The sequence below is a fragment of the Cervus canadensis genome, chromosome 15 (genome assembly GCF_019320065.1).
Source record: "Cervus canadensis isolate Bull #8, Minnesota chromosome 15, ASM1932006v1, whole genome shotgun sequence".
In the NCBI taxonomy this organism is placed as follows: Eukaryota; Metazoa; Chordata; class Mammalia; order Artiodactyla; family Cervidae; genus Cervus; species Cervus canadensis.
Window position 1 is genome coordinate 29036990 of NC_057400.1, and position 23825 is coordinate 29060814.

General features: G+C 34.4%; 1 protein-coding gene and 1 long non-coding RNA gene across 3 annotated transcripts in view; one reads left to right on the forward strand and one right to left on the reverse strand.

Moving 5' to 3' along the window:
• Positions 1 to 4299, reverse strand: part of ORC4 (origin recognition complex subunit 4) — an 89524-nt gene extending 85225 nt beyond the window's left edge. Inside the window, exon 1 of one of the 2 annotated variants that reach the window (XM_043488166.1) lies at positions 4169 to 4299. In XM_043488166.1, coding sequence (XP_043344101.1) covers positions 4169 to 4282 — 114 coding nt within the window. In that variant the 5' untranslated portion in view covers positions 4283 to 4299. The remainder of the gene's footprint in view (positions 1 to 4168) is intronic. The other variant, XM_043488167.1, reaches the window with a different exon arrangement.
• A 120-nt stretch (positions 4300 to 4419) lies between these two features.
• LOC122453867 overlaps positions 4420 to 23825 on the forward strand; it is a 207507-nt gene continuing 188101 nt past the window's right edge. Inside the window, exon 1 of the long non-coding RNA XR_006273202.1 lies at positions 4420 to 5194. This is a non-coding gene — a long non-coding RNA (uncharacterized LOC122453867). The remainder of the gene's footprint in view (positions 5195 to 23825) is intronic.

Genomic DNA, 23825 nt, shown 5'->3' on the forward strand with positions numbered 1-23825 from the left:
GCCCAAAGAAAACTAACACACTTAGAATTTTAATCTTGCCAAATCTGACTTCAACCTTCATATTTCATTAGACAAAACATCATAGTAATCTCAATTCCAGTATTAATGAAAGAAGCAGTATAAAATACAATAGACAAAGACTTTATTGGAGGTGAAGAGGGAGAAAGAGAACTATGTGAGATTAATGGAAAATTATTATTAAAAAACTAGCAATGTCAACACATGCTTGTGTGAAGATAACTATCTAAGCCACACTAGGAGTGAAAAGGGGGAAACAAATTGAAATAAAAGAATGGGGAATGTGAGAGTGAAAGTGTTAGTTGCTTACTCATGCCTGACTCTTTGCAATCCCATGGACTGTAGTCCTCCAGGTTCCTCTGTCCATGGAATTCTCCAGGCAAGAACATTGGAGTGGGTAGTCATTCAAGTCTTCAGGGGATCTTCGCGATCCAGGGATTGAACCTGGGTCTCCTGTACTGTAGGCAGATTCTTTACCATCTGAGCCACCAGGGAAGCCAACTATCTATTCCAGGTTTCATCCACCTCCTAGTTTATAATGTTCAACTCATATCTTATTTTCCCATTAAAGCATTAGTACAATGTACAAAGCTATCTAGACTCATCAGCCAATCCTGTTCAAATAAGATAAACACATAACATAGCCAGTATTTTAGTTTGGGTTAAAATTCATTGACAAAACCATCTCCAAAAGGCCTGCAGTGCTAAATGGTCAAAATTAAGCAGAAGCCCTTACTCCACTCCATCAGAAGACAAGTGGTTCCAGAGAGGATAATACAGAAGGATCCTACACTAAGAGACAGCAGGCATGGTAGAAGGTGAGAGTATCAAAGAATTTAAAAAAAAAAAAGAATGTTGAGATTCCTGAGCTCTGTTTTCACCTGGTTCTCAGAGCACTGAGAGTCAGGCTTATTTATCCCTTGGAGCAAGAGGCAAAACTGACTTTTAGAACTGGATACTTTCTCCGTTGTAAGTGGCTGCCCTATGCATTGTAGGATGTTCAACCAAACCTGCAGCATCTAGTGGTTTTCAGTAGCAACCCATTTCTGATAACCAAGTGTGTCTGAGACATTGACAAATATCTTGGGGAGATCATATTGAAACAGCTGAGAACCACTGACTCTGAAGCAGAAGATTAGAAAATCCTTGTTGGACTCTTACTAGCCCAAGAGAAAAAAACTTCCAAATACCTAAAGAAATTTTAAGAAAATTGATATCTGGGTTTCCCTCCCAAATTTGTCCCAGCCAAATCTTCCCACAGTGAGAACCATCAACAGCTAGCAAACTTTAGCTAAGTTAAGAGAGGCATGAAATAGGTTTCCAATGTTCCTTACAAAAATTTGAACACAATCAAGGATCACAACAGAGCCGAGGAAAGCCTCTAAAGTGAGACTAAAATACATCAACACAAAGAATAACTTAGAAAACACAGAGTGTGCTGGGAGAAATAAACCTCAAAACAAAACTTTAAATCCATAAAGAGAAATAAATACTAGAAATGCCATGGGGGGAAGGGGGGGAAACAAAGATCAAAAAATGGTACTGAAAATCAAAAAAACAATAGGAGAAATTAAAGTCTCAAGGTTTTAAAAATCAAGTAAATTTCTGTCAAAGTATAAAGCAAAAAACTGGAAAATGAAAAATGGGAGAAAAGAAATAGGTCCAGTAGTACAATGTCTAATTGCAGGTACAAAAAACACTGAGGTAAGAAAATTACAGAAAATGAATCAGAAACCTTAGAGCTGAGGGATACAGGTTGCTAGGCTGAAAGAACTCATGAAACGCATATAAATTTCTATGGACTCATAAATTATCTCACATTACTGTGATGTTTCAGAACACTGCATAGAACAAAGAGAAGAATCTATAAGCTTCAAACAAAAAAGGTTGCAGAAGCTTCCATAGGGGAGAAGAAAGTGAAATGCAGCATTAAAAACAAGAATGGAGTCAAATTTTTATCAAACACTAAGAGTTTCTCCTCAAATCTGAAAAGAAACATTACCAATTTAGAATTCTACACCCAGTCAAACTAACAGAGTACACAGTAAAGACAATTTCAGGAACATAAGGCCTCACAACATTCAATTCTCAAACAGCCAATAAATTTTTGAAAAACTGCTCAAACCCATTAACAATCAGGAACTGCAAATTAAAATAATAACACAAAGTTACTTTCATCAGATTGGCAAAAACAAAAACTACCAACTCTTTTCAAAACTGTAGAAAAAAGGATCTATCATACATTGTTGGTGGGAGTATAAATTGATATATTCACTTTGAAAAGTTTGGCATAATCTACATTCTGCAGAAATGCATGCTACGTATATAAAATGCATGTGTAAGATTACACAGAGTTGTACTATTTCTAAGTGCTAAAAACTAGCCACAATCCAAATGTTCATAATACTAGACTAGTTAGATTAATTGTGTATGTTCACAAAAAGACTTACTACACTATACTTACTTATAAGCATTACTATCAGCAGTGAAAATACATGAACTAGACCTACAGGACTGACTGAAGATGATAGATAACATGTAATTCAGTTACATACAGGCTATTAAAAAAAAAAAAGGCAAAACCAATGTATATTGTTTAGGAATCCTGACAAAGGTGGTTAAAAAATACTTGAAATAAAAGTGAAGGGGACAGCAATGTTCTAATTCTGCAATGTTCTAATTTGATACAGAATACTGTGTTCACAATTATTCATTATACTGTATATCTGTGGCTTGTGCATTTTCCCACATTCTGTTTACTAATCATTAGAACTAATCATTATATTTTGTAACTATGATTTGTACACTCTTTTGCACATTTAGTATTTTGTCACAAAAAAAACGATTTAAAGTTTGTTATCTACGGCATTTTTATGGGTCTGCTATAATTTTTTTGTTCTAAAGTGTCATGTATTTGGTTTCAATAGAAACAAAACTTTGAGGCACCAGAGTCCAGTTTTTATTCCATTTGACAGGATTACTGCACACACATAAAGTGGTAAAAGCACTAGTCAGTGGTGCATAAACAAAATTCACTGTCAAAACATACAAGAATAAGCAGTAACTTTAACTGATAGCATATCCTAAAAGAAATCACTACAGAATTAAGTAATACAAATATAATAAACATGAGGAATTTCATAGTCTTGGTTTTAAAAAAAATACATACGTGAGTGATAGTCTTTCAATGCACGTTTACAAAAAATTATAACTGAAAGACTGTAATGGTTTTAGTTATGATTGTATGGACAGAATGTGAGAAAGAAACGGTGCTATTTTGCTTAAAAAATTACTAATGAAAACCCGTCTTTTTTAAACACTCTGAATTAACATGAGGGAAACACTACTTTCAGCAAAAATAGTAGCATTTGAGAAATAACGGTTCTAAATCTGAGGCTAGTAACCAAAGAAACTAAAAACATCCTTTTAAAAATCTCGCATATACACTACAGAAAGGGAAAACTTTGATGATGTCCCTTCTCTGTCAACGATAACTAAGACACAATATCAAGAATTACACAATTCCATACCCTCCTTCTGAGAAATGCCACAGGCATTTTGTTGCGGAAACAACGCAAGACACGGAGGGAAATTCTACTGAAGAACCAACTGCCAGCTTGCTCCCTCCTCAAAGCCACTCCAGAATTCCTGGGAGGTTAACGAAGTAAGGGCTGGTGGTAGTAACACCCAATATAAACGATACATGCAATGACAGAAGTTGTCAAAATTCACACAGCTTGTTTCTCTCCCTGGACAGGTGCCCACTCTGAGGGGAAGAAGCAGTTAACAGAGTCATCTGCTGAGGGTTCTGAGATCTCATTTCTCTCTTACACCTGGACCATCACATTTCTCACCATCACCGAGTGTAGTCAACACATGCCACAGATTTAGGTTCCTGAGCTTATCTACACTCCCTACGCTCGTCCAGGATTCGCCACCGGCTGGCTCAGAGGGAAGCCACGAGACGGAAGGAGCCCGCCTAGATTCTGGCCTGCCTGGCCTAGACAAGCCTGCCCCCCTTCCCGCATTCCCAGTCTCCAAAGCGTTCCGTCCTCTCCTTTTCGATTCGCTTTTCGCCACAGGCGCCCAAGGCTTTCGTTCTGAGGCGAGTCCACTCCAGATTACCTCTCATGGAAAAGTTATCTCTTACCAGGGCAGAACGAGATTCCGGAGACGCTGGGAATCGCTTCACAGACTCCTCTCGCAGCGTTCTCTGCTCTGCTTCACCTGCAGCTGCCAACGAATTCACCAAGACTCCCGGCATGCCCCGCGCAGGCACCGCCTCCCTACCCCGCCCCTCTCCCGCCCAAGCACGTGATCTCCTTTCGCCTCCGTCCACGCCCACTTCCGTTCCTCCACTTTCCCTTAGGAGGGAGGAGGGGACTGGGGGTATTAAAGAGTAGCGACTTCCTCCTACTCTCCGCCCCCGCCTCTCTACCCCCTGCTACAATGTCTTCCGGGTCGCGATCGCCTCGGAGCCTTCTGGGAAACCATCTCATTTCCTCCCCTCCCCCTCCTCCTGCCTTCAACCAACCAGCCTCCCGTCAGAGAGGGACATGCGCAGTGAGTGCCTCCCGTCTCTTCTACCCGAACCCCCCTCCCCCCCCAAGCAGAGAGACCCCAGCAGCAGCAGCAGCTGATGATGAAGAGAGAGGCAGTGGCAGAGGGGGGGCACCTTTTATTTCTATTTTTAAAGGGACAGGACACTAATTTTACCCCACTTCAACCTTGAATTGAGGGGGGTGGGGGGAAGGCGGCTGAGTTCCTTCCCCCACCCTCCAGCCCTGAGACCTGAGAGGGGGATTGAGCCTGAGAGAGGAGAAGGAGTTTCTTCTTCTTCGAAAACCCCCATCCACGACTCCTACCCCCTCACCCCTCCACTAGCCTCTCTCCCGAGCCCCCTCCATCCTCCTCCTCTTTGGCCGTGAGAGGAGAGAAAGAGACCAAAAGCCTCTTAGCAACACAGACCCTTCTCTGCTGTTGCTGCTGCTGCTGCTACTGCTGCTGCTGCTTGGCCCTGGCTGGAGACATCTCACTACACCCAGGAGCAGCCACTTCCCCAGCTCTCCTCCTCCTTCGCCTCCTCCTCCTCCTCCACTCCCCCCCCCCCTTTATTACCCTTTGTGTCATCCTCCACAGCTCCAGGGAAGGCACTCAAAAGTGGGGGGCAGAAAAGGTAAGTGTGTCTGTGGGGGCTTCATTGCCTTCCTCTGGCTCTGACTTTAACTCCGGGGCAACAGTAGCACCAAACCACATACGCAGTGGAGCTCCGGGGTGAGGAGGGGGTGGTTCTGGGGGGGTGGTGAAGGAGGGGTTGGAGTGGGGAGGGGTGTGTGAGGTGGGTGCCCATCCTGTCAGAGGAGGAAGGGCACTTTTTATTTTTATTTGCTGTTGTCAAAAGTGGTTTCTCTCCTCCAGCTAACATCTGATTGTGTCTTGCTCCAGTGGGGGAGAATACAAAAACAACCCCCTCCTTCCTCCAATGAGGCGCCAGGGAAAGAGACAGAAAGAGGCACACTTTCTAGATGTCACTTTAAAAAAATCATTTGGAGAGCTTTTTTCCTTTTTCCCTAGGAAAAGCTCCACTGCATTTGTTTCTGAGTGGGAAAATGTCGGGATCTGGATTGTATCGGAACTGCTTATCCATTTGTAGACCTGAGTGTTTTCCCCTTTTTGGTTCTGTATGTGATTTGGATATTGACTTCAGTGTTGGAACAGACTTGATTGGTTTTTGCTTCCTGGGTTTAATTTTCCTTTTTTTCGTTTTGTCTGACTTGCATAGAAATTTTCAAAATTTTGGTTGGTAGAGGCCTTTGGTTAGGTTTTGACTTGTAGTGTTGCTTTTTTTTGTTTAATGTTTGTTTCATATATCAGCATATTAAAGTTAAAAGCTTAAAATGCTTTAAGTTAAATATCACTGGTATTGATTCTCCCTATATACGTTCGTGATATTTATTTTACATAAGATGAGAATATTATCTATTTCATAATTAATTTGAGTATTTTTCTAATCTTTGTAACTTGTCTGAACAAGTAATCCCCATTGAAAACTTTTATGTTGTTCTGACTTCATGGAAGGCCAAACCTCTCCATCAATAGTTTGCTGGATTGGTACCACTTGCAGTTTTAACTGAATTATTTATTTACTGTTGTAAATTGAGATGAGTTTTTCATCTCTGGGGGGTACTGAACCAAATTGCTCACTATATGTGAAAAGATTCAAATTCCTGAAATGTTTTCATGAGTCAAGGAAATCATGATGGTATAGTTAGTACATGCATTGTAGTGAGATATAATGAGATATAAATTGAAAGATAAATCAGATTTAGGTTTATAGAGGAACAGTCTTGATAAAAATAACTATTTTTCATTTTTACATGGTATGTTCTCAGTGAATGGTTTTCAAATTCAGTACTGTATTTGATTTCAGAAATGCTAGAAAGTATGTTTGTGATGTAGGCCTTTTACTAGGGCTTACATTAGAAAGTGGTATTTTGTTTCATATGTACATTTCTTTATCCTTTCCTTAAAGATGGATGCACACATTCACACACACACACAATCTCTCTCTCTCTCACACACGCACGCACATACACACCCTTTTCTTATAACTGCATTGGTATCTCTGATCCCATAATTTATGTCAGCAAAAAATATTCTCCTGTAAAGTAGCAATTTTGTGATCAGACTGGCAATGTGAAAACAGCAATTTGATCAACTAGAAAGGATTGAAGAAAAATAAATCTAGAAGGATATTTGACACAAATATTGGAAAGACAAGATAATACTTTTAATTTTTTAATTTTCGTGATGGTAAAGCGAAAACACAATATATTTACACTTTAGAGACAGGAAAGCATTGCATATGTAGAAGCTTGTTCTGTAAAATTTTAATTACCAACTGTGTGCAAAAGTAGACATTTACACAGGGGAAGGAAAAGCTGTGTAGCAATAAAGAACATGGTCCTATTTCTCTCCTTTCTGTTGTGAATTTGAACAATTTCTTACCTTTCTGTGAGGTGTAATTGGTGTACTTTGGCAGAAATCTGTGCCAAGTTCAAGTTTGTCTCCCAATAATAGTATTTCAGATCCACCTAGGATTTCTTGTCCTCACCTTAATACCTCAGCAACCTTAACATAAAAGACGGAAGTAGAACATAATGAAGAAATAACTTTTAAGTAAAGTGAATTGAGTAGATTATTGGGGTGGTAGTTTCCCAGTAGGCAGCTGAGAGAAAATTTATAGCTTGATTATAATACTTTTCCTTACTTTCTGTTTTTGTTTGAAAACATTTCTTATACTACCACCCTCAGGGTAACCCTATATGGTTTAAAGATTCTAGACTGCCTCTAAGTTGAATAATGACTCACCTTTAAAAAAGCTGTTTATAAAAAATAAATAAATAAATAAATAATAAATTAAAAAGCTGTTTATTTTTTTATGGCTTGTTTCTTAAGTATTAAGATATATTTTAGAGTTGTAAGTTTCATGGAGGTGGTATCTTGGAGGTCAGTTTGTCCAACTCTTCATTTTCTGTATTGCAGGAGTTCAGAGAGTTGTGGAAGCTTACACAGAGTTCTAAGGCCTTTAAGTGGACAGCACATGGACCAGAGAACTCTGGTCTCTTGACATTCACTAAGCTACACTATCTTATTTTCTTTTATCAGGAATAAAACTATCGTGCACATGACACTTAAGGGTTTTATATGGGGTCATATTCTAAGAATATTAAATAGCTGTAAAGCTGGAATTTTGTCCATTTACAATTCAGTAATTTGTTGTTGATTTTTTTTTTAGGGGGTACAATGATTTCTCTCATTGTCAATTGTGACTGTTTTGAGAATTATTTCAGCTTTCCCTAATGGTTATTTCCCCCCCTGCACTTCTAGTTAATCAGTGAATATACTTCTTACTCCTGTATTAAGCTATCTATATCTATATCTATATGTGAAAAATGCATATTGTATTATAAATGCTTGTTTATGATTCTTGCTCTATGAACTACTTTAAGTTTTTTTTTTCTTGTTAGTATTTATATCCCCCACAGCACAGTGTTCAGTACACAATAGGCCCTAATGGTTGTTTGTCATATTTGATATTATAATTAAACGTATTTGAATTTCTTGACTCTTAGATGTAGAATTTCTTCATTTTCTTCCTTTTTCCTTTCCTTCCTGCTACAGTATATTCACTACCATGATTTTTTTTCTTTATCTTTACTATGGTTCTCACTTTTTCTAGTGGCCAAATTAAATCCTGTTAACAAATAGTACTCATAAGAAATGAAAACGTTCTGTACAGGATGCAGTTTGACAAAAGTGATTTATTTTAAATAAGGGATTAGAAAATTTCCAATTAAGAGTGTACTAGCAAATGTTCTGGATATACTTAAATTTCATTTCATTGAGTAACTGGCAGAATAGGTTATTGGAATGATTAGCCTGCATTTACCAGCTCTATAAAGCAACTGTAACTTAGGTGACGTGTTTCCCTTTGTTTTTTTCGGTCCTTACCCAGACAATTACCAACTTTCCAGTTTTCTGTGGATATGAAGATTATTCCTAGTCATCAGTGGGACCCCAGGAAGTCAGCCAGAAAGCCTATGTGCAACTTATGAACCTTTGCAAACTTGTCTGTATTTTGAATGTACGTGCAAAACAGATTGTATTCACTCATTAAACGTTTATCGAGTATCTAATGTACGTCAGGCACCATGCTAGGCATCTGAGAAACAAGGATGGGTCCCTACAGTTTGTGGAAGGTATCTTAATTGTGTTACACAGGTGTATTGGTCATATCTTTATTTGATGTTTCTACCTAAATTAATTTTATGAACTAAATGGATAGTGCCAGGTAGAAAAATGCATGTTTAAAAAGGCTATTGCTGTATTTTATTAGAACAGACTAAAGAGAAAAATTTGCACTTAATATTGTATTCTGGAGATTTCTATTCTGTATATAATTCAGTAATTTTAGACCATAACAGTAGTGTATATGGCTATCACTTCTGATATTTTATTACTATATACTTTTCTTTGAAGGTGACCAACACCATTCATTAAAGTATATATTTTTTACTAAATTATCACCCATCCTAAAAACCCAACTCTTTAATCTTAAACATTTTTTCCTTCTAAAGTAACTTTCTCTTTACGTCTCATATAAGAGGTTATCTTTCATGGTTCATTGGAAGACATTGTACATTATCGTTTTGAGCATTTAGTTATTTTCTGCTGTAGTTTAAGCTGTCAGTATGATTTAATTAAAATGGAATAATTAATTGGCTTCCCTGGTAGCTCAGATGATAAAGAATCTGCTGCAATGTAGGAGACCAGGGTTCCATCCCTGGCTCTGGAAGATCCCCTGGAGAAGGGAATGGCAACCCACTCTAGTATTCTTGCTTGGAGAATTCCATGGACAGAGCAGCTACATACAGTCTATGGGGTCACAAAGAGTCGGATATGACTGAGCAACTAACACACACATACCATTTAGGAGTTTTGGAATTTTTAACGTGTACTTCATGTATTTCTCCAATATCCTCATAAGAAAGTTCCCAGTTCTAGTTTTAAATGAGTTGCAGTTTTTAATCTTTATATGTGACATCGTTTCTAGTACCTTAGTAAAATGAGTTCTTAGTTGAATGATTTCTTAGAAACAAAAAACAGTATCTTAGTTCTGTCATAGTTTTTAATATACAAATTTAAAAGCATGTTAGAGATTTCCTGAATTTCCTTTGCTCTTATATTCCTTTTAGAATAATACTTTTTCACCAGTTAAAAAAAGGAGGGGATCCCCTGCTGGGTACAGTATTTTGTGAAGGTAAATAGATTTATGAGGGTCAGTCAATTCTGATCTCTTTCACATTCATTCTTAATTTTCTGTTTTAGTAATAATTATAAAACTTACCATTCATTTTAACTGACTAGCACTGTGAAAAATATCAACCTAGGTCAGTCCTTAAAGTGGTCCTGTGAACTCTGTAACATTGTCTCCATGTTATAAATGAGGAAACCTATTAGTAATAAAACAACAACAAAAGTCCTATTAGCAGCAAAATATTCCATCATGGTAAATTCATGACACTTTCTAATTAAAGACACAATCATAGTAAAGAATTTTTATCAGTCAGTAAGTATTCTGGTAAACATTGGTAAAATTATGGCCCCAGTAGCTTGTTGATAGGATAATGGAAATTTTCTCAAAATTTGTAAGGACAGGAAAACAAACCAAAAAAAACCCAGTTCTTTATAAGGAACGTAGATACAGACCAGTGTACAACTTGGAAGTAAAATATACATAGAGTCAGTCTTCTCATCATACAGCAAAAATGACACTTAGACCTTCTAGATATTGAACTTCCTTTGTTTTGCATGGAATTAAATTTAGCATTTTGTTTCATGAAGTTTGGAGGTTTCAACAATTTGTGATCCAGTGAATATTTACTATAAAAATTTTTGTATAACTGTTGATAATGGAAAGCCTATAAACAAAACAGTTTATATTGCCTAATGTTTTGGTATGTATATATGTGTACTTTCTGTACCCGCTATCTTATAATATTTTTCATAATTACTACATGATGAATATAGGATGAAGTTTAACATACTCTTTTTAGTATTGCTTAAAGTCACATTTTTTTGGTGTAAGAATGTACGACTTGGATTCTCTAGATGCCCAAATTATTATGTAGTTGTTCTTTAAAGCAGCTACTGAATTAAGATCCATCTAGCAAAGTTGATTTTTATATCCTTTACTTTTAGGAGAAAAAAATAATTTAAAAAAATTATATTTTATTAATCAAGTAACTTTCATATCCATCCTAAGTAATGCAATTCATTCTGTATGCTTACATTAACTCTATTATCCTATAAATACTATACCAATGCATTATGACCAGTAGAATTTGGAAATATTTTTAAATGCTATAGAACTATTCTATGTCATCTGTTATTCTTCAGAAAGCAGCTTTATAATAAATGTGATTTATTGCTTTTAAACTAATCTAAATAATTGGTGGGAGTGAAAAAAATCTATGGTTCTAAACAATCTCCTTTAGGTAACCTACAGGTGATTCAGTTAGTTGAAAGTAGAGATTCTAACTCTTTAGCATTTCTCTTTGAGGTATTTCTATATCATGTAAGATTTTAGAGGTTGGAATGACTCAGTATAACTATTCAGATAGACACAGGGTGAACTAGGCTTAACGTATGTTAAGGTTTATCTTCTAATGTAGCTAGACAGAAAAGAAAATCACTAATGATACCATACATGGTGGAAAGCATACAGTTCAGAGTTGGTTAAAATTCTGATTTGAGTTCTTACTTGGCTTGACCTGTGTAACCTTTTCTTAAGAGAACTTGTAGTTCTGTGATTTTTCCTTGTATTCATAGCTGTTGTTTTCTACGCCTTGATTCTGGAAGTATCTACTACTCTGTTGACCACTGATTGATATAATCCATACATTCTTAATATCTCTAGTATCTAAAAATAATAATCTAGGTTCACTGGTGTTGGAGGAGGGAAGTATTCCACATTCAACAAAACGTGTTGATTTTTACATAGCTTCTTTACTGATCTAAAAAGTACACTGATCTAAAAAGTATATGTTATGTAAAACAGAAAAGATTTTTACTTATTTGGGTATTTATCATACCAGTGGTATTTGTAGCTGGTAAGAGCTTTCTGATATACAGTGAACTGAACACTGTAGTGAACATTCAGTGAATACAGTGAACATTCAAACTTCAATTAATGATAAATAAAGTTGTCATTACTGAATATTAAGTAACATCAAAATAGGAGAAATCAAATACATATTCCAGTAATGACTGAAGTTTAGAGGTTGTTTTTTAGCATTATTCCAAAGTCATTTTCCTTCTTCTGCATTCGTCACACTGGAGTTTGTGCAGAAGGATTTCTTGGCCATTTTGGAGACTGTAATCTAGTTAAAAGGTTTGTTTATGCTTCCCATCTCTGTTCTGCTGATGGTATTAGAATGCAGGCCAGAGCCAGACATCTAACTGTTTATAACATTCAAACTTCAATTAAAGCTACAGTGTTCAGTTCACTGTATATCAGAAAGCTCTTACCAGCTACAAATACCACCAGTAATTATGGCAGTGATTTTGTGTGGCCATCGGCCTTCCTAAATCATGCCAATCCTTACGAATTCCCTTTTTATTTAGCAAGTATTAACTTTTAATTATTTTATAGAAGTATAAAAATGAACTATTTTCTTCTACAAGTACTATAGCCTTTCCTTTTAACAATCTTTTTGATAATAAAACCTAACAGCTTATATTATTGCACATCTTATTTAAGTGATCCAGGTTAGCTTTTTTTAAGATTAGTAAATTTTTAGTAGGTGTTCATTTTGCTATCCACTTGGTTTGACTCCTGTTTCTAGTTTGAACAATATAGTATTATTTGGTCTGTTAAAAAACAAAACTATCAGTCATATTACTACAGTTTTCTTACATATATGAGAGGAGACTAGATCCACAAATACAGATTTTAATCTCATATTGCTTTTCTGGTCTGCTGCTCTTACCGTTTGTGGTTTCTGTGTTTTCAGTATGATGATAAACTGTTTTTAAAGTTTTCTTTAAGCTGGTAAGAATTCTCTGAAAACAGTTTTCAGCAGCTTCTCTGTTTTTTGTACAACGAGTCAGAAAATGAATTGTGTATGTGTCTAGTTTTTCTAATTAGGCAGATTTGCTATATTATATTGCTTTTGCTTTTTATAAAGGTAAATTTTAGTTTTTATTAATTTTAAGCCTTGATTTACTAAGTGTATATATTCTCTATGTATATACATATATTTTTATTAAAATATAAATTTATAGATTTAAACATTTTGGGAATGATGAAAAATGATATTAAATTGAATGAAAACTTGCTATAACACTCTTAAAATAAGCAACATTATGATGGAAAAAGCTGCATTACTCATTTTCCTTGGCACTGAAACTAATAATCCATTCATTTTGGAATATTACAGGGTAGGAAGTTAGGAAATACTACCTATGATGTCTAAAGATAAGTGCTAACAACAGTCATGCAAAATTTGACTTGTGGGCTAAAAACCTGGAAAGATCGCTAAAGCTAAACTGAAACCAAGTCACAGAATAATGTGCATATTATGATTCCATTTATGTAAAAAAAAAGATTAACATGTATACAACATATAAAAATATATTTGTACACATGTAACACAATGTTGTTGCATATATTTTTATAAAATGAAAAGTTGTGTAAAATACATGCTTTATAGTTATGTAAATATATTAAGAAATGTTCTAAAAAATATGTACCAAATTGACTCCTTAGTTTATAGAAAGTATGTATGTGGGATGCTGGAAGGTGAACAATTCTTAACTGTTTTGCATACTTTAGTATTCTCTCTCTTTAGTCGCTAAGTCATGTACAACTCTTGGATTTGTTTTTAAGAATCAGCTCATATGCATGTACTGATTTTATAATGGAATTTAATTTTTTTAAATTTTTTTGCTAATTTTATGTATTAAAGGATAGAGAAAAAGAATGACCCAGGAAAATTGCAGTCCTAGCCCCTAATCAACTGTCACATGACTACCTTGAAGAGAATTGAGTATTAGCTAACAATCATCATAGCTTTATAAAGAATTAGGTCTGTTAATCTTACCTAACAGGGTGAAAAGCATAGTCAGTTGAGGCAGGAACAGTGGATGTAATCTATACTGGTTTTTTATTTTGCTACTTACTGCAAAATGCATTTCTCACTATCCTGGGAAAATAGAAACTGGAGAACCAGTGAAGACTGTAAGTCTTAAAAGTGGTAGACAGAAAGTTTTTTGATCTCAGATAAGATAAAATGTATGGACCTAAGATGGGCTTTTGTTATTTTAATCAGTAATCCAAATTATTGTATGTTCATTCAAAATACAGATGGCATAGTCACTTAACATTTTTATGATGTTTTCTGTATTTGCCAACTGGTTTGAATAGAAGACAAAAATAAAACAGAAGTTTTTTAAGATTAAGTCTTTTTTTTTGTTTTGTTTTTTAGTGACTGAAACTTATACTTGAAAAACACTTAAGGAACCTTTGTAAAATGACACCAAACTGAGTAAGTAAATACTCAGAGTAAAGAAGAAATTAGAATTCTGTAGAGTAAGTCACAGTGGACTTCTTGGGAGGACATTGAGTTAATCAGAATTTAGGTAGAGGAGAGATCTTCAGAAGAGAGTATTTCAAGTAAAGGCAAAGTTTCCAATGGAATAAGGAGATAGGGAAGCTCATTTTTACTAGTTTGAAAGCTAGGATTGAAATTCGGAATAACCTGGTAAATTAGGATAGTGATTAGAAATAATATTTATATTTTAAAAACTTATTTCCCAGAATGCAAGTCAGAAAAGAAATAGGGAAAAAAAATAACTTGCATAAAAAAATCAGACAGTGAAAATAGTCCTTTGCAACTATGACTGGTAATTATGTCAGAATCTGAAGCAAGTATATGAGTTGGAAATTTAACACCATAGTTAAAATAGGAAAATTTTATCCAAGGATACTGAGGTTCTTTTTCCCTTCATAATTAAAATTCATACTTAGGTTGGCTCCTAGGATCAGTAATATACAATTAAAGTTATAAATCTTGTATGTAAATACTAAAAAATAACAAAAAGATATAGTTTATGTTTTCTGCATTCACTTTATAAGATTTATTTAAATTTATTTCCAGCCGGCCTCATCATGTAACTTACATCCCACCTACTCCCTACCACCATTTACTGAACTTTTTTTTTCCTGAAGAATAGCAATTTTAGCAAGTTCTATCAAATATGACTCTGTTTTTTGTTCCATCCAAAAAGTCATAATAACTTTTCCTCCAAAACTATGTAGAGATCACTGACTTGGTGTTTATCCTTTTTTTTTTAATCAGAAGTTGGCTAATGTCTTTCATCAACAAATGTGGGTTGACACCTATTATGTGCTTACTGGAATAGTAAGGGAAAAGAGACATGGGTCTTGCTCTTTTGAACTTCAGTCCTAGAAATAAAGGAAGGATATTGGTCAGATAATTGTATAAATTAATGCAAAATTGAAACTATTTCATTTGCTGTATAGAGGTACATGCTATTTAATATGAGGGCTTTTAGAAGGATAGTTTAATCAATAAGTAAGACCGAGGGAAGCTTTTGTTTTGCTTAAGAAAGTGTTTAGTTAGCTGAAATCTTGATGAATTTGAGTCACCTTGATCAAGAGGGAAAAAAATGTTTTGTGGAAGGAACAGTTTGTTCAGAAATCCTGATGGTGGAGAGCATAAGACATAACCTTAAATGAAGGTCAGAGTGACAGAAGCTAAGAACTAGAGTACATGGCAAGAAGTAATGCTGAGGAGTTATGTAGGAGCCAAATTACAGGACGTTATAGGCCAAGATTTTCTTTCTTTTTTTAAAAAAATATTTATTTATTTGGCCATGCTGGGTCTTAGTTGCAGCATGCGAGATCTTCAATCATCATTGGGGCCTGTGGGATCTTGTTCCCTGATCAAGGATTGAACCTGGGCCCCCTGCACTGGGAGTGCAGAGTCTTAGCCACTGGACCACCAGGGAAGTCCCCAAGATTTTCTTATCTGTAGAGTTACTATATAAACTTAAACTAATATACTCAACAAAAAAACTTATTACCACAGTTGACCCTTGAGTAGTTCTGAGATAGGGGTGCTAACCCTCCAAGCAGTCAGAAACCTGAGTATAATTTATAGTTGGTCATTTTATTCATGGTTCTTCTGTTTTGGAGGATTCAACCAATCGTAGATCTTGCAGTACTGTAGTATTTACTATTGAAGAAAATCCCTGATTAAGTGGACCCATTTGGTTCAAACCCCTCTTGTTCGTGTCAGCTCTACTTGTAAAAGGGTTGTTGTTATAGTTCATTTTTATTTCTTTTTAAAACTCATAGTTTCTCCCATTGCTGTAGTGGTTAAGTCTCCTAAAATACCTTTGTTAGAGTTAACAGTTAAAAGTAGTGAATATAACATCATGCCCTAAACATACCTAGATGGAACTTAGAAAAGAAAAGCAAAATGGGGGTTAAAATTGTTGTCTCTACATGCTTGAGACAATCTTCTGGGTATGATTGAATAAGTTTGAGTAATTAAGAAAAAGAATAAGTCTGCAAGTATACCAGGCTAGTGTAAGAAATCATAACGTATGACGTCATATTCAACTGGACAACTTGAGAAGACCCACAGTTGGCACCTGGATATACAACAGTGTGATGTCAGGAGCCTACCAAGAAAGAGAAAGTAGAAGACATCACATTCACAATTTAAATGTTCCAAATCTTGACATATTTTTGTTAATACTATAGGAACACAATGTTTTTAAAAGCAGAATTTTGGAAATTCCCTAGCAGTCTAGAGATTAGAGGGCTGAACTTCCACTCTAGAGGGCACAGGTTCAATCCCTGGTCTTGGTAAACTAAGATCCCACAGACCCAGTAGTATGGCCAAAAAAAGTAGAATTGCAAAATGGTAACAATACAATGCCAACTATATTTATTTTTTTAAGAGTAATTCAGCAGTCAAAAGTAGTTACAAATTTCTAAGTTAACTATTTCAGGCCCTTGAAAATGTGTATCTCTCTTGAAGTCCTACTGTTAAACACAAAATTGAAGAAATTTAGTTTTTAATTCTTATATTCCATTTAACTTAGAACATTGTCAATAAGATATTTTCATTTCTTGTTGAAGTTTAAATTTGAAGCTTGTTTGAATACCAGTTTCTGTCTGTATTAATAAAAAATCTAATTAATAACTAAAGCTTCATGAAATGCCCCAAGTATTAAGAACATTATAAAAAGACAGATAAATTACTTCAATTTTATTAAGACCAAAATATCACAAAACGTGTTACATTGTAAGGAAAAGGTAAAATACATGAAAGCATTCGCTGAATAGACAGGGTGCCATCACATTGCTCTTGGTTGATGAATTCTGCCAATGTATCTTTTGTCAGGTGAGCTTTTTTTAAAATTAAATTGATTAATTAATTTTTGGCTGTGCTGGATCTTTGTTGCTGTGGGGCTTTATCTAGGGGGCCACTCATTGCAGTGCATGGACTTCTCATTGTGGTCGCTTCTCTTGTGGAGCACAGGCTCTAGGGCACATGGGCTTGATAGGTGCAGCATACAGGTTTAGTTACCCCATGGCGTGTGGAATCTTCCTAAACCAGGGATCGAACCCGTGTCCCTGCATTGCTAGGTGGATTCTCAACCACTGAACCACCAGGGAAGCCCCAGTCAGGTGATCTTAAAGTTACCTTTCTGGCATTCTCAGGTATGATTTTTCAAACAGATAAACCTGTAAAATTAAGAACTGTATAACTGAGCTTACTGTTTATTTACTTATGTATTTGCATTTTTACTTATTTATAAAACATTCTAAATGAGACAGTATCACTAGCATTGATTTATTTTACTACAGTGTCTAGCAAATTACTGATGATTCATAGGCCATAAGTATTTGGAAAGCTTACTAGTGTTTGAAAAGACAGTTTACTAAATTTATCTGATAACTCTTAAGGGGTCATCAACAAAATCAGGGAATGACTTGGGAATTATTCTGTCATTTATGTGTTTCCTCTGTTTTATTAATACAACTTTCTACTTCTCTTTCTGCCAAAGTCTGTTCCAAAGACCCCTAGTTCTATGATAATAGGTTTGACTCCCCCCTCCCCCAAGTAAGATTTCTTCATCAAAATTTTAAAAATGTGATTACAGAAGGTTTTGTTTTGGTTTTTACTGCAGTGGTAATCACTAACATTTATTGAGTGCTTATTTATTTTGTGTCACGCACCATTCTAAAAACATTCCAAGAAACACACTTCAGGAAGTTTCCTCATATTTCTTCACAGCTTGTATGTATCTATCGTGGAACTTCTGATAAGAGTGTAAAAGTGAGACAGATACCATTTTCTGTTATTAGTAAAAATCCTGCAACTTTGGGAATGAACAATTATGAAATTTGTCCTTCATATAAATATTGAATTTAATAGTTGTTTCTATATTCTTCTAACCACAGTATTCACAGGTTATCAGTGTTAACCTTTATACTCTTTTTATAAATAGGAAACAACCTTTAGAGCTTCAGAAACATGCCTGGGTTTGAACACAGGTTCCATATACTAACTTCTGTAGTATTCAACTGTGAACTGTTAAGAGTTCCAAACTTTAGTTTGTCTGTAAAATTAGTATAGTGATGGAGTTTCTCACAGCGTTGTGACTATTAAATGATAGCGTACCAAGTGCATATAAAATCCTAGCATGTTGTGAACATTCACTAAAACATAGTTTCCTTTCCTTTTCCTTCTCTGCTTGTTCTATTAATAGCAATCTTGTTTTAGAATCTTTCTGAAATTATATATGCATTAAATTTTTAAATTGGCTCCTAAAAATGTTTTAAGACTTTTCTGTAATTTTGTAGATAGGGCTTGATTTACTTCATCTTTTTGGTTTTCTGTACTTTGTTAATAAAATGGGTATTTATAAATGTTATTGAACTCAGGTAATAGAGGTAGTAAATGGTCACATTTTGTTCATGTAGATTCTCTACTGATAGCTCACAGCTGTGCTTTTGGTAATTCTTATTAAGTGAAATAATATTGAATAAATTTCCTTTTTTAATTTTTTGATCTTAATTGCAGTTGTAAATAGACAATGTTACAATGGCACAGTAAAACAACAATATTGCAAAAAAATTAAGAGCCACTTCTCTAGACTACCCTAAGTGGGCACAATTATTATACATATTTTACTGATGAGGAAATTGAGGCACAGAATGCTACATAGTCAAGTGGTAGAGTAAGGATTTGAATATATGTATATATTAATATATTTCATCTTTAAAAATGCCTCAGATATATTGAGTGCCATATAAGTGTTAGGTGTTAATAGTGATTATATGTATTATCTGTATCTAAAATTTTGACTAATATGTTAAGGATCTAATTTGATAATTTCTCATTTGGCAGGGTAGGACAAATTCAGTTTAATCTACAGTTACTTGAAAAATATATCAACATTTATGTAGCATTTTATATTTGCCAAATTCTTTACATTATTTTTACTTCTTAATCTATTATTGAGAGAGAGTGGGGGATGGGGATTGGAAATCCGTGTCATATCCCATAAAGAAAAAGACATAAAGTTCAGGACCTTCTAAAACCTGACAGTTTTTAAAGTCAGTAGGAAGACTGACATTAGAATCAGAATAATCCATGTGTCAGTTTGTTGAGCCACACATCTCTACTCCTTGTTACATATTGAAACAACAAACTTACTAGTTGGCAAACTAACATTAAAGATGTATTATTCTATTCTTCAAAAGGTTCATTGGCTTGTGTCTCCTTTAATGTCCTCTTACCTAAGATGACTCAGATGGTAAAGAAGTTGCCTGCAGTGCAGGAGACCCTGGTTCAATCACTGTGTCCCTTGGAGAAGGGAATGGCTACCCACTCTAGTATTCTTTTTTTTTTTTTATTTTTTTTATTTTTTCAGTGGGTTTTGTCATACATTGACATGTCTGGAGAATTCCATGGACAGAGGAGCCTGGAAGGCTACAGTCCCTGGAGTCAAAAGGAGTCGGACATGACTGAGTAACTAGAACTTAACTTACTTAAGGTGGATTCACTGGAAAGATTGTATGAAAAATTTTGTCTTAAGTAGGATTAGACTAATTAAAACTAAGAGGTGGCCTGCTATCCCTTAGGACATTTAAGGGTTAAGTATCTTTTTTTAAGTTATCAACTGACTTCCTCCTACCTCCTCCCCCCAACTTTGATGAGCTAGATGGAAACCTCTCCTGTTTCTCAGAGTACCTTTAAATAGATAGTGCTATCACTTCAGTGTGCTTTTCTGAGCCACCCAAGAAATTTAACCATCATTCTTAATATTTTGTTTCTATGAAAGTGATTCTAAGTTTCAAAGAATAAATTATTGTACAATGAACTTTTGAAAAGCAGCAGGATTGTAAGAAGTTTCTGTTTTTTAGAACGATATTAGAGAAACATTTTAAATAGAATAGATGTTTGTTTTTTCTCATTTAAAATATTGCATAGTGTCTATAACTCATCATTTTAAGAAAGTGATAAACAGTTTGGTTGCAATCTAGAAAATAATAAATGATGATGACCAGAAAATTCAAAACCATCTCTTTAAGAGAGAATTGTAAATGGTTGGTTAGAGAAATAATAGAAGGATGCTTCTTGCTTAGGAAGTATTTTATGTAAAATAATTTATTATTAATTTTCTCTTTAAAAGTAACAAAACTTAAAATTAGTGTTTTACTCTAACACTTTGCAAGCCTTTGTGGGGACTTTCATGTAAATGCCACTTTTATTTCAGAAAACTAAACAAAAATAACTCTATATATGTTTAAAATAGCAAGATATAGATTCAAAGATAAAATGTCTTTACTATTTTCCACGTGAAATAATGTCTAAATTTTAAACAAGTTCTGCAAAATGTTTTCTCTCTCTCTTTTTGGTGTTTTCATATATTCACTCTGCCAATTATTAAGGGCATAGACTCAGGGAACCTAATCATCTAATAAACTAGTTTGAAAACTCAAATTATTTTGTAAATCCTGATGTGATTAAACTACTTTTAAGTTTCTACTAAAAATATTGCTGTATTTAAAATAATCTTTTTAAAAGTTATGGCTTGTGAAAAGGATTATTCTCTTTAAATAAGAATGTTATTGATATTTTTAGAATATTATTAAGGTTATATCAGCTGCCAAGGGACGTCAAATCCTGACTCAGGAATATAATATTATTTTCAGAAGCAGGAATTTTTCTCTAAGAGGTAAAAGATGTATGTTATTGTCTGTATATTCATATTACATATTCAGTTAGGTAAAGAGAGGTCTAGGACTCAGAAGCAATCTCGGGTTTTTTGTAGTGGTATAAAAAAGCATAAATATTCATTCAGTTGTATGTTCTACATATGTTAACTGCTTGCTGTAAGGCAGATATTCAGCAATAGGTAAGACAGGCAGGGAGCTTAGGAGTGATCAACTCTGGAAAGAACAGTTCTCTCAGGTACTTAGAGAATGGAGATATCAGTTGAGTTGTAAAAGACAGACCTTGTAGGTGATAATAATAAATGCATGTAATTTTCAACCTCTCAGTTTTATTAAGAAATAGAGACCCAGAAGAGGTAAACGATTTATCCCAGGTCCTATAGCAAGTGGTATATTTAGGACCAAGGTCCCCTTCCTCCCCATTATATTTGGTACTTGGATTAAAGCAAGAAGCTAAAAAAGAAGATAAGATGCCTTGAAATTTTGACCAGCCACTTTAGACGTGAATATAGTTAATATAATATGATGAACTGTACTTTTTAAGCTCATTTCTATATGCTTGTTTTTATGTTATTTAAATTTTTTGAAATTTCTTTTTGTTTTCCTTAACATTGAATGATCTTTCAGTTCTGCTAAATCCATGTATGTACAAAATTTTCAAAAGGGTGTCCTGTGCCCCTGGAAGACACTTAAATGTTGGTCCTGTGATTCCTGAAGTGCTTGTATACTAGAACTTTTCAGGGGTATTTTCTTTTTCTCAGTGAATAAAATTGGTTTCTTTAATTATCTTGAATTTACTTGTTTCTGGGGGGAAAAAAAGCGAGAGAAAAGCAAGGGATGGTGCAAGATAAAAGGCACAAGTTTTTCCGGGATGGTTTTGATCTAACACTGGTTTGAATACCTGTTACTATAGACTAATTCTGATTATGGCTGATAAAAAAAAAAAATTCTTTGTAATAAATTATTAAAGGATATTCCAGTCACTTACAAGGTTTTGATTAAATGATATAAGGATTGGGGAAAAGTTACATATTTCATCTTTGTTTCCTTGTAATTTTTTTATTACATTTTCAGTGTTACTATTTAATTTCTTCAGGTTAACAAAGATTTGAATTTTGTTTTTTTGGTTTTTTTTTAAAGGATATTACTTTGACTTAGGGATAGCAAAGCACAATTGTAGGATCATAGTTTCAGAAATAAATAAACTGAAAGTTGAGTCTGCAAAGCTAGATGTAGTAACAACAAGAAACATCCCACCTACAATGCATATGGCAAAGGAGAAATATGGTGCAACAGACTACAGACAAAAATAATAACTGGAAGTTAAAAATGCATATTCTGCTTTACAACCTTAGATCTGTCATCTCAGAACTAATAGTACTGTATCTCTTTCTCAGATATAATATGATGATGTAGACATTTAAATTTATAAGAAAAATTTTTTTTCTGAAAGTATCTTCATATTTATACATCATTTATAGTTACAGTGTAATGTCTCCTGTAAAACTTCACTGTTTTTCTGGTACATATTTGTGGTTTTGTCTCTCAGGGACACATACTATTTGCTCTATATTGTTGTGCCAGATTTTTAAAAATTTGTTACATGAAAAATTGATCATAGAAAGGTGGAAAAGTAAATGGTGAAAAAGTTTCACTGAAGAGTTCCTCTAAATAGAAAGCTCTGATGATGTACTTAAGGTTTTTAGAAATTATTTCCTACCCTTGGCTGAAAAGAAACACAAGAAAACTCAGTGCTGAAAGGTCAGAAGCCACTGCTCCTTGAATAGTAATGAGAAATGAGGATAAAATCGCATTTCAGAAAGTTTAATCTTAAACTAATGAAAAAGTACCCCATTTGTATCTAACTTCCGAATATGTTCATTTCATTAAGTAAGTTACTACTGTATATTATGTTATTTTATTAACTTTGAAATTAATTTGTAGATTCTATCCAGAAATAGTATACAGAGTAACGAGTTTCATATGTAAAAAAAGACATTATTATGTGAGTATCAGTTAAACACAAGAGTACTGGCCTGTCAGTTATATTTCAAAATATTTGATAGTTTGGGCACCTGCTGTTGTTTCTCACTTAATAACAGGTAATTCAGTAGTCTATAAGGGGATGTTGTCTGGTTTGATATTTAATCAGAGCAACCTGCTAGCTAATGCATTCTTTAATTTTTCTAAATTATATGTAAGTTCATGTCCATTTAAGTCTGAGCATGTAGTACATCTAGAGGTAAGCATCTAGCCCTGTGATTCTCTGTTTCTACAGTCCTGTCATCTGATTAAATACAACTAACAGTTAATGTAATGTATAGTTTAGTGAAAGTTACTCAGTCATATCCGATTGCTGCCTCAGGGACTATACAGTCCATGGAATTCTCCAGGCCAGAATACTGGAGTGGGTAGACTTTCCCTTCTCCAGGAGATCTTCCAACCCAGGGACTGAACCTAGGTCTCCCACATTGCAGACAGATTCTTTACAAGCTAAGCCACCAGGGAAATCCATTTGATGTACATTTAATGGTATTTATAATCATTGTTGAAATTCATGATAATTAGGAAAGTATAATAGATAATTACTGTAAGCGATAGTAAAAACAGTCATAGATTTTTAAAGAGTTGTTTTTTCTATTTTATTTGTCCAAACAATACTGTCAGTTTTCATAAGACATACAATTTAATCTTTACCATATATAATTCATTAGTTTATTAGCTTATTAATTACTTACCCCATCCTTAACAATTTGTCATGTAAAAGCAATGCTTTTATATACTCTTCTTCTAGTTCTAAGATAGTTCTGGTAGATGCACATTAAAATCATTCAGGGCCAACCTCTTACATTTAAATAAGAGTCTCTGAAAGTGGGGGACCCTTGTATTGTTATTTTTAAAAGTTCCTTAGATGATGCTAAGGTGCAGCAGGTATTAATAATTATTGTTCTTAGTAAGG